This window comes from Gracilinanus agilis, chromosome 2 (assembly GCF_016433145.1).
Source record: "Gracilinanus agilis isolate LMUSP501 chromosome 2, AgileGrace, whole genome shotgun sequence".
Taxonomy (NCBI): Eukaryota; Metazoa; Chordata; class Mammalia; order Didelphimorphia; family Didelphidae; genus Gracilinanus; species Gracilinanus agilis.
Window position 1 is genome coordinate 643459762 of NC_058131.1, and position 17054 is coordinate 643476815.

The following is a 17054-nucleotide window of genomic DNA, read 5'->3' on the forward strand; positions in this document are numbered from 1 at the left end:
GTGGTAGGATGCCGTAGTGGCCAACATTCAAGTATGGAAATACTCTCGGTACCTGTGAAAGGTTCGGCTGGAAGGTGCTGTACAAAGTCCTTGTCTCCACGTGCTCAGGTACTTGTCCCTGAGTCCGAAGGATATACAGAGCCAGACGCTCCTCTGGAGGGCCCAGGTGCTGGTGCAGATTTCTGTTGGCCTCTGTAATGGAGACGGCCATCAGAGCAAAGCAAACCAAAGCCACCCAAGAATATTCCAGTGCCATTCCAACAAGCATCTTGAATTGATGAGTCCTGAGCTTTAAAGAGCATGAGGCAGTTGGCCTTAAGAACTCAACTTGGGGAAAATGTATAAACATGCTTAAAGGCTCTGCTCCTTCCTAAGATAGCTGTGAACTGCTAACCAGAAGACAACTTATTTATAAGTTGGGAAAACCTCTCTCTGCAATTGTTCAAACTAGCTCAAGAGTAAGGCTGCCAGGGCTTTCCCCCAAGGAACCAACTCCGTTTTCTCATCATTAGGGCCACCATTCCTAGGGTTCTGTTACTATTGTATTCCTCTCCTGGGGCCCATTCAATCCCAGGACCACATTCCCTCTAAGCTTCATCTTCCTGGGGGTTGGAGTTCAGAGGATAATGGGTATGCTGAAAAGGACAGGATAAGATCAGACTTTCTGGAGGAAAGATTTCTCCTTCTCCTATAACCTAGAGGTTCATTCTATGCCCAGGGGATGCCTGTGATATTCCTCCCACTCAGGCAGAGGGGTCTCTTGTCTCCCACCTTATGGGCCCATTTCCTGAGAAATTTCCACTTTTCCCTTTCCCCAACAAGGCCTTGTGTCTAAAGGTCATTACCATTCTCTCCAATGACTTTGTTCTGGACACTAGAATTTCTAGTTATAGCTCAAGAATTGTTTCTTATGAATCTTTAGGGATTTCAGCACTCAGTGAGGTGCAGAATACACTGATAATTCAAATCCAGCCCATAACACTCCATTCTCTGATCCTCCAAGATGATAAAAAGGTATGAATGGAAGATTTCCCTACTCGAGCATAATCATTTTGTAATTACTAAGCTAGTGAGGGAGTGAAACTATGAGGATGAGAAGGTAGGGACAGAAACCTAACAATTCTTAGTAAAGAAATAGAATTTTAAAAAGACAAGAAAATGTGCTATGAACTCCATTTTGAAGTTTCATAATAGGATACCACCTTGTAATAACATCCCCTTTGTTGCATGGAATCATATAACCATAAGTATTCCTGCCCAAATGGCCACCTAGAGTCAGACTCTGATACAACACAGTTAGCACACGATGTGTTAGTGTTCTAAATCCTTCCTGAAAACTTTAGAAATGGGCCATTCTGTTGGGTAAACAAGACTATTTAAGTCAGTAGGGGCAAGCAACCCACAGCACTGAACTCACCAAATTCTTCCAAGCTGTACTCTCGACCTCCATATCTCAGCCTATTTCCATCTTCAGAAAGAATAGGGAGAGGCAATCCTTTAAACTTAGCTACGTTGCATAACAATTGGGTTGGTTTTAGTTGATCTCTCCAAGTATTGACTCCAGAACTGTTGAACAAGGATTAACATTGGATCCAAAGGCTTTCCTTGAATTAGCAACACAGGTATCTGCTCTGATAGTAATAATACTAGAACTTATATATTTATATTATTTCATTCATATATTTATAGAGCCTTTTAGGGCTTGAAAAACACTTTCCAAATATTATGATTTGATGCTCACAATAATCTTGGGAGGTAGGCGTTATTATCATCCCCATCTTATAAACAAAGAAACTAAAACTGACATGGGTTAAATGGCCTGTCTAGCATCCTACAGCAAAGGCCTGAGACAGGGTTTGAACCCGGGTCTTCCTTATTTTCAGGGCACCATCCAGGTGCCTCCACTAAGCAAAGCTGTGAGAATCCTTTTATACACGGAGATTGTGAAGAAGGTGGACGATTTAATTACATGAAGGATCTATAATATGGGCGCTCCCAATAACATTCCCAAAGATCATAACTTATCTCTAAGTAGACTGGACTTAGATGGTTGTAGTTCTAGAGAGGAGAGCCACTTGCCCACCGTCTGACCTAGGAAGTGGACAAGACGGGAGTTGACCGTAAGTCCAATACTGTACCAACCCCACATACGCATTGCAATGGAAGTCTTTCTATGACTCTTCAGCTTCCAATGAAAAATTCAAAAAATTCATTTGTTCAGATTAAAAGAGAAGACTCTTCCCTTGCTAAACTCAACATTCACCAGCTTTCACTGGAAGAAGCTGGAAGTTTTAAATTTAGACTTAATGAAGTGCCCGATATGTATATTTGGAGGAAGTCCTGCTAAGATACCCAGAGGAGCAGCATCCTAACTTGACCATACTCTGGCTCAGTGAAGGATTGTAGGACTATGGTAAATCTCTTTCTGATATAAATATCCTTTATAAAACAAAAGGTCTATGTTCCTTGGTTCATGAAACTTACGTGCAATATTGCTCTGCTATGCCACAATTTGACCCAAATCGGGAAAGGAAGCGATTTTCTAGATCAATGATAGTTTCTCCTACTTTTTCATCACGAGTGAATGTGTCATAATCATAGACAGAAATTTTCAGGTCTTTTTCTTGAGGTAAGAAGCAGCTCAGCTCATACATCCTAAAAGAACAGATGCATGGTCAGTGTTTGCTTGTTAGGCATTTGGTAGAGTACTCACTCAGTGGGTCAGTCAATCAAAAAACGTTTATTAAGCACCTACTATATGCCAGACACTGTGCTGAGCACTAGGGGTACAAAGAAATGTAAAGGCAGATTCCTGCTCTCAAGGAGCTCACAGTTAGTTACTGGGTTTAGGTTCAGCATCCTAGAGAACAAGAACAAGAACTTATATATAACTGAAAGAGAATGCTAAATCTAAAATATTATTGTATTAATCCCACAACAGCACAAAGTGGAAGAGAGTCAGCTAGAAGCAGAATATCTCAGACCCCCAAATTAAAGAAACTTGACATTACCTTCCAAAAATTGGGTTGAGTGTATTTGGAATGTAATTATCTCGATCTTCAATGACTTTTTTACTCAGGGATATTTTTATATAAGGGTCACACTGTTGGGAAAATAAATGAGAGGTTATTTGATGGTATCATGCTATTTATATATACATATATATGTGTATGTGTGTGTATGTGTGTATGTACACACACACATATATATGTAAAACTCTTACTTTTTGTCTCTAGAATTAATACTGGGTATTCGTTTCAAGGCAGAACAGTAAGAGGTAGGAAATGGAGATTAAGTGACTTGCCCAGGGTCACATGGCTAAGAAGTGTTTGAGGCCAGATTTGAATCCAGGATATTCCATCTCTAGGCTTGGCTCTCAATCCACTGAGCCAGTTAGCTGTTCCTTATGCTATTTTACATTAATTTTGGTGGTATACTCAGGTGTTTCTACTATCTATGTGATATAAAAAGAGCTAATTAAAAATGAGAAAATAATGAACTGGATATTTTATCTATAAAATCCTTTAAAAAAAGAATTGAATGGGGGCAGCTGGGTAGCTCAGTGGATTGAGAGTCAGGCCTAGAGACAGGAGGTCCTAGGTTCAAATCCAGCCTCAGACACTTCCCAGCTGTGTGACCCTGGACAAGTCACTTGACCCCCATTGCCCACCCTTACCAATCTTCCACCAAGGAGCCAATACACAGAAGTTAAGGGTTTAAAAAAAAAAAAAAAGAACTGACTGCTGTTTTGGCCAAGTTATCTTAATGTGTTGGTACTGTGAAGTTTCCAGTACCATACTAGTCCCAGTGGGTGCCTTTTTCTCCAAAGGAGCCCTAGGAAAGGGAGGGGGCACCACAAACATAGCTGAGACTGAAATCTCCGCTGTGGCTCTAACCAGCTATACGATCTCAAGCTCAAGCTCTCTGGGTCTTTCCTCATCTATAAAATGAGGAGGTTGGCCTAGATGAAGCCATCATTAGGGTAGGACAAGCAGGAGTTTGGCCTCAGGCACTAAAATGGGGGAGGAAGGAAGGAAACTGAGTTTCGTCCCCCCAGGGATACCCAACCCGGAGCCCCACATCCCACGGCCTCCCCGTCCCTCTCCGAGGGCCCAGCCGTCGTGCACTGCCTCTTCCCCCTACATGAAAGAGTCCTCGCTATGGTTCTGGGACGGGGTGGGCTTTACAGGCCCTTCTAGCTGGCATCCTGTGTGGCCCGTCACACCACTCTGGGGTCCTTCCTTTTAGTAAGCGTCAGGTGCCAGGAAAGAAAGAGCAAATGATTTCATTAAACAGTCGCTGGGTTTACCAAGCCCCTGGGAACATTTCTCAACCCAAGAAGGCGCCTCAACATTTTCAAACCCAAAGTCTCACCAGGCCATTGTTATCCTGAGGCTGCAGGTCGATGCCCCGAACAATGTAAATCCTCACAATGCATTCCTGCGGGACGCTGTCGGGTAATTCCCGAAACTGCCTGGGAGGGGCCGGCACGTTTGGGTCGTCGGGCAGTGGGTAGATTCTAAAGGAGCCCTGCGAGACACACACGGAAACAAGGATCCAGTTAGCAAAGCATCCTGTACCGTAGCGGCGCCATGTGGGCTCAGCTCCTGAGGGAACCCCTTAGGGGAGAGCCTGCGGCCAGAGCAGGCTCTACTGGGGATCTTCTGGCCCTTCTTCTATAATCAATAGATGCTCCATGTCACATTTGGGAGAAAAGGGGGAACCGGATCTGCCATTCCATTCTGTAAGCATCTCTCAAGGAGGAAGCTTTTGAGACAACAGTAAAGCTGCCTCTTTGGCGATTTATAATCTGAGAGAGTGGCATGGACATTGAGAGGCTGAATGAGTCACAAAACCAAACATGCCTTCTGCTACCTAACCTCCCTTATGTCTATTTAAATAGACATTTGTGATTTTTACTATTTGTGATTATTATGATTATTACTATTATTCTTTATTAAAATGACTAGGTGGTCATCATGGTCTTATGATCCCGAGATTATCATTGGGAAAGAGCTTACTTGGAATCAGGAAGAAAAATAATGTCCCAACTTTCTGAAAGTATGATGGGAGAATTAGTAAAAGCCCATTTGGTGCCCAACCAGCTCAAGAGGTAAAAGAATTACTATGCACAAACACCAAGAGGTAGGATAAACAAAGATAATGGAAGGAAACATAGTGAGAGTTAACTAAAAAACTATTTTACATACTTTGGGAATTAAAATTCATTGAAAAAATTTAAATTGTTGTAGAAGGATGCTTTTATTGTTTAAAGTGCATACAAACGATATATTTTTTAAATGTCACTTAAGCTAAAGTTGATACTTTCAACATCCTTGGCTCCAGTGTCAGAATTTAGCTCTGGTTCAAACTTATCTGTCAGACTGACTGCCTAAATATCTTACTACAAAGTCACTGGCATTGACCCAGTCAAACTACTAAAAGTCCTCTAAAATGGTACCTTGCATTTAGATGAAAGTACTTCTAGTTTAGACAAGAGTCTATTACTAAACAGTAAAATGACAATTTTAATTTATTTATTAATTTATCATTTATTCTTACAACAGCAAAATTGACAACCCTATACAAAAGAGACATTAGTTACAGAAACATGTAGGTGTTCCAATGCATGGAAGATACTTCCTTCTGCATCTAAAAGGGGGAAAAAGAAATCTTAAAGTCAGCATTCTGCCCAAAGAGGATCATTTCAGCTGTTTTGCTTACCTTGAACTCTCCTACCACTGAAGGGTCATCAATCTCATCAGACTTCCCTCTGTATAGCTTAAAAGTATCTGAAAAATCTGTCAGACCCTTAAACTCTGGTACATTCTCTAGTTCACAATTATATACCTGAAAATTAATCAACAGTCAATTGTTAGTTGAAAGAGAACCATTGTGATCTATAGGTTTTGTGTAGAATTATTTCTCTAAAGCCTGTCCTGCAAGTTTTTAGAAGAATGGGGCCCAGTCCACTCCAGAATGCCCACCATATCCAGGATTCCCTTTGTCAGGCACCCTCAAACTAGCCCCCAAGTACATTCCTTATCCTGTAAGTTTAATTGCCTGTTAAACACTTGCACTCAGATGTCCCATAGTATTCCAAATGGAACTCTCCATTAAGTCTTTCTCTCCTTTCTGACTTCCCCATGCCACCATTTACCATACCCAGAATCATCACATTCTGTTGCATGGTCCAACACAGGTCCCATTCTAAGCCAACATTTAGATATTTTCTTCAGTTTTGATGGGGCCAATTAACTGTCTCTGTTCCACCAAAATATGATTGACTCTCATTCTTCCCCCAATCCCAGATGGTCTCTAGGACATATCTTCAAGTTACCTTTAGTTTGGCATATTCCTTCTGAATATATTGCCCACATTTTTCAGGTTCTCCAATAGAAGCATAAAATTTGCTCCACCAGTCGACAACTTCTTCCTCCTAAAAATAATCCCCACAAAGTGGAAAGGTTTGAGTTATAGTTAGATGTCTAATCTAGGCACTAAATTTCTTTTAAAATATATTATGTGACTATATTCATAGATTAAATATCTGTGAGACTGTCAGCACGAGAATTTCTGCCATCAATGCGGATCCAAAGAGTGCTTTAAAAATTTCAAAGTGCTTACCCTACATTATCTCATTTGATTCTCACAACAACTCTGTAAAATAGATGGTATTATTATCCTCATTTTGTGGATGAGGAAACTGAGGCTCAGAGAATGACCTAGAGTCACACGGCAGAATCTGAACTCAGATTGTCCTAACTCTGAGCCCCCACTATCATGTACACATCACAAATGTGCATTTATAAATTTGTAGTTTCAATAAAAAATTATGTTATTTAGGATATACCTATATATGTTGTGGCTGAATCATTAAAGAGGCTTCTAACTGTTGGTCAGTGTCAATGTGCGACCCAGCAATTTTAGTCACCCAGTACTCAATCAACTGTTTTGTAACCGATTGGGTCACATCTTATAACGATTACCATGTTTGTTCATTTATTAAATTTTTTTATCCTATTGATTTGATATTTCATAGATTCATAGACTTAGAACTAGAACAAATATGTTAATTCAAACACAGAATTCAGCCTTTTGATTAATGTAAAGAAAGGATAAATACTTGGTTCTGGAGAACAAGGTGAAAAATATCCCTTTTCTCAGTGGGGTTAGGAGGCACCCAAGTAAGGGATGTCACATACTGTCAGATATGGTTGCTTTTTTGAGAGTTTTTTTTCCTTGTTATCATGGAGACATATCAAAAAGTGACTGTGATTAGGATTCTTAAGTCTTTCAGAGTTGGTGGGGGTGAGGTTCTTTTTGTTTTTTAACAATGCTCATGCCATAATATAAATTGTTCTGATTATGCTATCCATCTCCTGGTGAGGAGATGATAAACTAAATATTCAGCATGCTTTGAACAGGCCAGTCAGGGAATTTGTTTTGCTTGATTGAGCATATTTATTACAAAGATTTTGTTTTTGTTTTTTTTTTCCCATTGAGAAGGGAGAGAAAATAAATGTTTGTTAATTTTTAAAATTTAATTTGAAAAGAATTAACTCATATTTATTGAAATTTTTTTCAATTACATGTAGAAAAAATTTTTGACAATTGCTTTCTGACATTTTGTGATTCAGATTCTCTCTCTCCTTCACTTACCCCTTTCTTCCCATAGGTGGTACAGATTATATTAGTGCTTTAATGCAATATATATTTCCATATTCTTCCTGTCATGACTGAAGACATATTTCATATACAATAAACTCATGAAGGAAATAAAGTGAAGAATAGCGTGCTTTGATCTGCTATTAGATTCCATCAGTTCCTTCTTTAGCTGAGGATAGCTTTCTTTTTTTTTTTACCATGAGTCCCTAAGTGTTACCTTGGAACCTTGTTTTACTGATAAAAGTTTAGTCTTTCACTGTAATTTTTTTAAGGTATCAAGATAAAGTAATTAACAACAAAATAAGAAAAAATAGTCCCTTACTGGATTCTTAATTTCTCCTATTTAGGGAAGTACCACATGGGGTGGTATTGCTGAGTGCAACTTTTGCCTCTCAGCATCCGTGATTGTTGGGAAGCAACAAGAACAGTGCCCAGGACAGAGGGCTTCACATTGGTGTGTGGTCCATGACCTACATGACCCAGTCCCTGATTTAAAAGTTCTTCCATCACATACCAACTACAAACAGGCACTAAATGACTAAAAAAATACAGCCAAAGTAGGTAGGAATTACCTTTTCAGTTAACTGATCACGGACACGTGTGCAACAGCAGGAGAGTGAGCCACACAAACGACAAGAGGATGGAGATACCGAGAACGTTGGATTAAAAAAAAAAAGTAAATATTTACTTGTCATTCAGGATTTAACATTCCCAGGATATCTGAGTGTATTCTTTTGAATCATTTAGCCTTAAATGATCTCAGAATGAAGCACTTTATTTGTTACCACTCGAGAAATTACACCAAAATTATTCCCATAGAAAAATGAAGTTTATAAGGAATCTAATACTGAGTTTGAATCAAGTTATACAGGGTGAAAAGATCTGCCCAGGCGATGCTCATATAATGAAAGTAAAAAGATTAGTTCAGGCCTCCTTTTTTTCTGACCCAATCCCCAACCCTTTGATTGAGTTTGATTACTAAAGGGTTTTGCTAAAAGATTCTATTCTTTGTTCTTTCAAAAACTCTCTGTATCTTTGCTGATCTAAGTGTGACTGCCTTGCTTTCCTTGCCTGCTTTTTTTTTTTTTGTCTGTTTTCTGTTTGCTTTTGCCTCTCTCTTTATTCTCAGTTATCTGACAAGGGCATTTTTCTGATCTCGAATAGAGGTTCACATTTCCAAAAAACTGCTAACCCTGGTGGGTTCCATCCCGCTACTCCTAATTTGGCCACATTCCTCTACTTTCACTCTTCTAAGAATGGAATCCTCTTCCCTGAGCACATCTGGGAGATGAGAAGCAGGATAACTGGGATCCTGGGACCTGGTTCTGCCCTTTGCAAACAGCCTTGCAATGGCACTAAGTCCTTAGAGGAACAGCACAGAAAAAAAAGTCTCTTTTTTTTCCTTCCTGATATCTCAATTTTAACCATCTGGAAAGAACATATATTTTTGCTATAGGTATCTTTTTTAGACTTTCTTGGGTTCAGCTTTCAGGCTTTATTTTGTTTAGCACTATAGCAAAAGTAGAAAGGAAGAAGAAAATGGGAAGAAAGGAAGGAAGGAAAGGAGAGAAAGAAAGAGGGAGAGAAGGAATGAAACAAGAGAGGAAGGAAACAAGAAAGGAAGAAAAGATTATTGATAGAGAAACGATAAAAAAGAAATGTATAGAAGTCATATTTAGAATTAAATCAATGATTTTGGAGAGAAAGATTGCTTTCTCTGAGCTTTAATTCTCACCTGGTTCACTAAATACAGTTAAATATATCATTAGTTTATTGATGGTGCTCACAATTATTTTTCCACAGTGCAAATCCATTATTTTAATGAAAACCCTGAAAAAACACTATCCCAAATTATCCTTGTTGTTTTTGAATACTAAAATCCACTCATTTATTTGTCATATATGAGTGCTGTTGGACACCAGTTCATGTCCAACAGCAAGAGAATTGCTTAGTTTGACTATAGTCAATCATATATCTGTGGAAAGAATAAGAGTGTTCAAAGAAATAGGAGCTTCCCTTTTTCATAGATCACCAACCATAAAAAGCATCTTTTGCTACAAAACTTCCCTATAAGAAAACCCTCAAAAGGAAAATTAGAGACCTAGCCCAAGGTCCAACCTTTCCCAGTCAGCTTCATGCATTTTCTTAGCATACATACATGCACTGTTCTTGGAGGAGCCATTTTGCTGATTGCTGTGGACATGCTGCTTAAACACTAGAAATGGGAAGGTAATCATTGAATCTTCCACAATGGAGTCCAGTGGATCATTGGACTGGCACATTAGAAGGCCAGTTCTCTGAAACATTCAATACCTCTTCCCACCCCATCCTCAGCCCATTTGTTTTTTTCATGTCAATTCATAGCTCACCAGACTGATGGGAGCTCAAGCACTGGCTTCAAAAAAATTCTATGGCTTGAAGGAGGAGTGAAGCTCCATCTTCTTATCCAGAACCCAATGGCAATTGTAGTCCCCTTGGACCAGTGAAGTTTATTTCAACCTAATCCACTGAATATATCTATATTTATTTCATCTGAATTGAATATGTGGCCATAAAGGTCAATAAAACATCAGCCAACGAGACTGATTAATGTTTCCAAGCTTTACTCAGTTCATTTGACTGAACAGACACCAACTACATTTATAGTTACCATCTTGCCAATGTGAGAGCTAGCTATGGTCATCTTCAACTAGTTTAGCTTCTTCCATTTTACAAGTGAGCAATCTAAGACCCAGAGAGGTTAATGATTTGCTCAAGATCATACAGCAAGTTAATGGCAAAAATGTGATTAGAATTTCTTACACGAAATCAAGGTGATGGTAGCTGCCATTTTTAAACTACTATGATTTTTTTTTAAGGTAGCTTCTCACAACTGTTGCTTTTTGGTCTATCAAAATTGCTACTTCCTCATTAAATCTCAGACAGGTGTTAGAAAAGCAGTGCTGATTAAACTAATTCACGGTAAGGTATGAATAACTAATGGCTTCCCCAATACTAGCTCTCCCAAATTTATTACACACTATAAACTCTGTTCACTCTCCAGGGCCAGTCAGATAGTAATACTTCACAAAAGTTTGTTGATTGATAGATTGATTGACATATGCTCGGTTTTTATGGTTTGTTGCCTTACTAGCTTAGTCAACCCACTCACAACTCAAAAAAAATTAGAGAGAGCATTGATAGGGATGTGTTTTGTACTTCTTCTGACTCTCCTATAGCTCTGGTCACAAGAAGCATTTAAAGTTGACAATGAAGGGGGCAGAATTATGTCAGATCACAGATATAACCTAGGACTCAAGACAACCTTCTCTGTTCCTGTTATAAAATCTCAGGATAAAAATAAGAGTAGTAGGGACAGTTAGCACAGAGGATAGAGCACCAGCCCTGAATCTGCAAGGATCTGGGCTCAAATTTGGCCTCAGACACTTCCTACCTGTATGACCCAGTCATTTAACCCTAGTTGCCTAACCCTTGCCCTTCAGTCTTAGAAATGATAGTAAGACAGAAGGTAAAGGTTTTTTAAAAAGGTAATAGTATTATAATAAATAATAAAGTAGTAAAAATAGTAAATATAAAATAAAATTAATAAAATGTAAAATAATAACTACATAATAAAAATAATAAGTATTCTTTCTCCTCCCTTCAGACCCTGGTTCCTGCTTCAGGCATGCTTTGGGGATCCCATGCACCCTGAGAATTCAGCTTTTCTCCTAAAAGATGTCCAAGCTGCCATTTCATTAGGTGGCTAGGTAGAATGTTGAGTGTGTGAGTGTGTGAGAGAGTATGTTGGGGGGGACACTCTTTACAGATTTTTTTAGAGTACAGATTCAAATCTGTTCTTAAATGTACATTTTTAATACCTTTTTGAAATGAGATTTTTTTTTTACTGATCCATATTCTAGTGCTACTTCCTCATTAAATCTCAGACTAGAATAATTTGCCATGCCTTCTCCAGTTCATTTTACAGATGAGAAAACTGAGACAAACAGGATTAAGTGATTTACCCAGGGCCTCATAGCTAGGAAGTGTTTCAGATCTAGCACTCTATCCCCCTGTGCCACCAAGATGCCTCCCTTAGGCCATATCTACATAGCAAAGAATTTTTTGCCTTATATTTTCTGAGTAAAAATAGTATGATTTTTCTTTTTCCTTTTCAGTTTTCTAGAATTAGTAGAAATTATTTTGGCAGGGGCAAGAGAATAACAGACCAGAGTCTTGTTTTAACATTTTTCTCCTCATTGTTCTTCAGTAAATTTTAGAGTTCAGGATAACTTGTATATCATCAAATATAGTAATATCTAAAAAGAGTACCACTTCTGCCTCATAGATACACTCAATTTGGGCATGCAGCAAAATTAACAGTATAGTTTTTTCTTTCTATCTTTTTTTTCATGAAGCAAATTATCTTATAGACCAAGGGCTGGCAAACTATAACTTGAAGACCAAATTCTTGTTGTATGGACATTTGAGCTAAGAATAGTTTTACATTTTTAAATAAAATAAAACTTTACCCAAAAATGTAAAAGCCAATATTAGCTTGCCTTGGTGTAGTTTGCTAACCCCTGCCATATACCATTGGAAAGAAACTAAAAAACTGTCTCATTTTACTCTTTGCTTGATTCAGGATTTCCTTTTCTAACATTCAAAATCAATTTAACAACTCAGTTTAACAAACATCTCCAACAAATAGTCATCCACTTTCTGCTTGAATATCCCCAAGTCATTTAACACTGTTTGTCTCAGTTTCCTTTTCTATAAAATAAGTTGGAGAAGAAAATGGCAAACCACTCCAGTGTCTTTGCCAATAAAATCCCAAATGACATCATGAAGAGTCAGACACTACTGAAAATGACCAAACAACAACAAAAGCACATCTTGTTGGACGTTTTTTTCTCTTATATACACTCAAAACTTGCTTGGTATTTTAAAACTTACATGATGTAAAAAAACCGTTTTTATTTTTGATAAATGAAATTAAGTGGCTGTTTTCCTGAAAGCCAACTCTTTTGGCATCGATCAAAGCCAAATAATAAAATTTTTAGACCAACTTTGAAACTTACCTTGGTTGGAAGCAATGGTTTTGTGTCCTCAACTTCAATAACCACATCCCGGTTAAGTGGGGCAGACAAGATAGAAGCTGAAAAGCAATTCATGTCGTTGAGAGGGGATCAACAGAGCCCAGCAAACTAAAAAGTATGGTGGGCAGGGAGGGAAAGACAGGAGTTAAGGATGGCTTGGAAGTCACCATCCTGTGTAGGCTGAAAGGATAGTGGGACTCTCAAGAGAAATGGGGAAATGGGCAATAAGGAGGTGGTATCCATAGTGCTACACTGAATATATGTTCAAGCATGAGCTTTTTAATGCTAGGCTACTGTTACATCACCTCTAACAAGTATATTCAGAGCGACATTTTCCCACTTGAATGGACTCTCCAGAGGCTCATGCTTCTATTCATGATTCCTCACTAACATACCTCTTATCTCAAATCTTTTTGTCCATCTTATGAGTCCAAAATAAAGCATTAGGAATGGTTCTAATTGAAGCCATGATGTAATGGTATCAGAAACAAATTACAAATAACTTTAGCTCTTAATGTTAACATTTCATAAGGCATTTCTTGGCTAGAAAAATATTTTATTATAAAAATTTTGCATAAGAAGCATATTTACTGTGCTATCATCTGTTTGATTTGTTTCTATAACTAAAGATGCTTAATTGAGTATAAGATCTTCATAACCATAAACTTCTTGAGGCCAAGCATAATTTTGTTTTAGTTTTTGTATCCTTACCACCTGGCACATAGTAAGCATTTAATAAATGTTTGTCAGATTAATTCATAAGAAAAATGACTGATATTTATAGAGCTATTATGTTGCACATATGCTATCTTATTTGAGCCTTACAAAGCCATTTAAGATAAATACTAACATTACTATCCTTGTTTGACAAATGAGTGAACCAAGATTCAATAATTGCTATTATTTATATATTGCTTTAAGGATTGCAAAGCACTTTTCAAATAGTATCTCAATTTGTCTTCTTAACAGTTCTGGGAGATAGGTGTTATTATTGTCCTTATCTCATAATTGAGGAAACTGAGGCAATTAGCAGTTAGGTGACTTGGCTAAGTATGGGAGGCCAATAAGAGAAACAGAGTCTCAAATAGATATTTTTATCTGGACCCCATAGAAAGCTACTCTGCTAGTCAGAGCCAGACAGGTTGGGCTATCTAAGGTAAAAATCTGAGATTCCTCTTTTGACCTCTTTTATGATCCACACCTTTTCTTATTAGAAAGCAATATAGCCTTACTGGAAAGCTTTAAGCTCTTAGCAAATCAGCAGTCAAGAGGCTAACATTCTCTCTTGGTCAGAAATACAACTGCTTGGTTTCAGAGAGCCAAGGCTAAATCTAGACAAAACCTCCTCCAGTGGGGGCTATTCGCCCCTGAGAAAGTATTCCCAGACTTAGTTGACTGATAATGGGCCAGTCAAAATTCAGCCTTGCCCTTGTTCTATTTTGAAGCCAGTGAGGTTTTTTGTGCTTTGATATGACATAATTTGTAATTTCTGCACAACTGTGAAGTTCCTTTGTGTGTGTGTGTGTGAATTGGGTTTGATATACATTATATAATAAAATCCCAAGCTCATTGCCAGAGACGGAGAAGCAGCTAAGAGTTAACAGAAAGATCTCCCGTGTCCATTACTTTCTTATCAACGAAGCCATCCTTATCAGACTATCTGGAGATGATAAATAGATTTCGACAGCTAAGCCTAAGAGCTAGTAGATATGAGAGGTTGAATTTGAACTGGTATTTTCCTGGCTCCAGGCCCAGTGCCCTCTGACTGGACCACCTCGCTGCCTAAGGACTCAAAGTTACTAGGTGGCTTGCCCATAGCCACACAGCTAAGAAGTAGCAAAGAAAGACTATGAACCAAGATCTCCCTAACTCCAGGCCCACCATTCTTTCTGCTGTGTTATACAGCCTCCACAGAACAAGATCCTCTCCAGGAACATAATCAAGTTTCTTCAAGGCAGGATAAGATGGACACAAAATTCTATACCTTGTTCCTTCCATGATTGCTATAAGCACTCCCTCTACCATTTGCAATTCCCCTTTATTTAGAAAAAAGAGGAAGTAATTAGAGGCAAAGTTACCTAGAAGACCTCTGACCCTCTGCTAGCGACAAGCTGTGTGACTGTACAAATCAATTAACTTCTACATGCTTCCCCGTCCATGATGGGGGATTAGCAATGCTTTTTCCTTCCCTGTTTCCCCAGTCAGGAATTTTGATTGGCACAAAGGATAAAGCATGTATTGCCTCCGGGGTTTCTACAAGAAAGGCTTGGCATGAACTCAAGTCACCATTGATACTTACCTTTTACCTGGGGTGCGATATCTTCCTTAAATGCATAAGGGTCACAACGAAACTGTTCAAGAAGGTTGATGGTGCACTGGCCCACGATGGGCTTCCGCCCAAATTGTCTGTGGTCGATCACTTTAATAACCAACGGTGGTGTGTACAATTCTTCCTTGGGCAATAGCTGTGAGTTCAACAGAGCTTTATTACTTTGCTTTAGGATAACTATAGAGGCTTTTAAAATAAATGTAAAAATTTACCAATCTCATCAGAGCCATAATTAGCACTTTTCATGCCTGGGGATAACTTCACCAAAAAAAATTGACATTTTAAGATGGATTCAGTTGGAGAGCCAATAAAAACATTGAGGCACAAGCCTCCATTGGTGCAAGTCTTTGAGACACAGCAAGAACAATCTGCTGCACTGGAGAGGGCTCTTTAGGGGGAAAGGTGCTACCAGCTAGCTTCTTATTTTCACTGTAGAGGTGCTAAGCTCAGTAGTTTCTAAATTTCTATGGTACTGAAGGCATGTAAAGGCTATTATTGTCTTCTAAATGTTAGCACCTTGGAACATAGTCTCAGATATCCCATACCAGTTATGGCCGAATCTAACTTTGGTTTCTCCCCTATTTTGTCCTAGCCTAAAAGATATGTAGGTAACTAAAGAAAAGCAATTCTTTTGGGCAGAAACACTCACCTGTCCTATTGAAAGATTACTTTCAAAGTAGGATGAGAATGCACAAATATTACAATAATTTAAGATCCAAGTGTTGTCTTTGAAGGAGGCCACATTCAAGTCAATAAACATTTTAAAATAATTAACATTATTAAACTTTGTGCCAGGCACTATGCTAAGCAAACTGTATCTCTTGACTCCAAGCATTTTCTCATGCCTCCAAATATTGACTCCAAATATTGAACTCTTTAGCTTCCTTTAAGTTCCACCTAAAATCTCATCTTTTACAGGAATCTTTTCTCAAACCCTCTTAATTCTATTATCTTCCTTTTTTTACATTATTTCCCATTTATCCTGTACATAATTTGTGCATATTTGTTTGTTTGTTATTTCCCCCATTAGATTATGAGCTTTTTTGAGAGTCCAAACTGGTTGGGGATTTTTTTGTTTGTTTTGCTTTGGTTTTGCCTTTTTATTGGATCCCCACAGCTTAGCATAGAGCCTGGCAAATAGTAGGGCCTAATAAATATTCAATGACTTGTTAACTGAACACATACCCAAAGTGAATCAAAACACATTAAGACGAAATTGATAGATGAAACTGTTAACTTTTAATTAAGGGAATTTGTCATCTCAAAGCACCTGGATCAATGGTTGAAAACTTTAGCTTTAGAGCAGTGATTCCCAAAGTGGGCACTACCACCCCTTGTTGGTTGCTGCAGCGATCCAGGGAGGTGGTGATAGCCACAGGTGCATTTATCTTTCTTATTAATTGCTATTAAAATTTTTTTAAAATTAATTTCCAGGGGGCTAAGTAATATTTTTTCTGGAAAGGGGGCAGTAGGCCAAAAAAGTTTGGGAACCACTGCTTTAGAAGATCATAAACAAAAATAGATATACATATATTTTGTGTATATATCATCCACTACTATATATATTTTACATACATCATTCACCAATCATGTACATCATCCAACTGGAAGAGACCCCTATGGTACAATCAGATTAAGGAGTCACATAAAGGAGTCATGCCTCAGCTCCAGCCTTGAGTTTAGATAGAGCTTTAGTTTTACATGTGAACCAGAAACTAGAAGATAGGGCCATGAATAAACCAAATGTCTCTCCCAAACTTGAAACTGTTCTGTTCCCCAGTGTCTGATCAAGCTAAAGTTTAGAAGCAGACATGTCCTTGGAGCTAGAGGAAGCAGAGACAGAGGAATAGCACGATGGGAACCACTTTGAGACCTGGTTTTGAGACATAATCACCTTCGTGACTCTTTACCCCAACATGCAGGTTCAGGCTGGGGTTATGACTACATCTGATTATTGAGATGAAACCTAAATTCTGTCA

The 17054-nt window shown here is 38.4% G+C and overlaps 1 protein-coding gene across 2 annotated transcripts in view; it reads right to left on the bottom strand.

Annotated features, from left to right (window-relative positions):
- MYOF (myoferlin) overlaps window positions 1–17054 on the bottom strand; it is a 159776-nt gene that overhangs the window by 11135 nt on the left and 131587 nt on the right. For both annotated transcript variants that reach the window (XM_044665689.1, XM_044665688.1), the window contains 9 exons: window positions 15046–15211; window positions 12717–12805; window positions 6341–6439; window positions 5725–5850; window positions 4375–4530; window positions 3012–3103; window positions 2485–2655; window positions 1418–1566; window positions 53–192 (listed from right to left, as the gene is read on the bottom strand). In XM_044665689.1, the coding sequence (XP_044521624.1) occupies window positions 53–192; window positions 1418–1566; window positions 2485–2655; window positions 3012–3103; window positions 4375–4530; window positions 5725–5850; window positions 6341–6439; window positions 12717–12805; window positions 15046–15211 (1188 nt within the window). The remainder of the gene's footprint in view (window positions 1–52; window positions 193–1417; window positions 1567–2484; window positions 2656–3011; window positions 3104–4374; window positions 4531–5724; window positions 5851–6340; window positions 6440–12716; window positions 12806–15045; window positions 15212–17054) is intronic.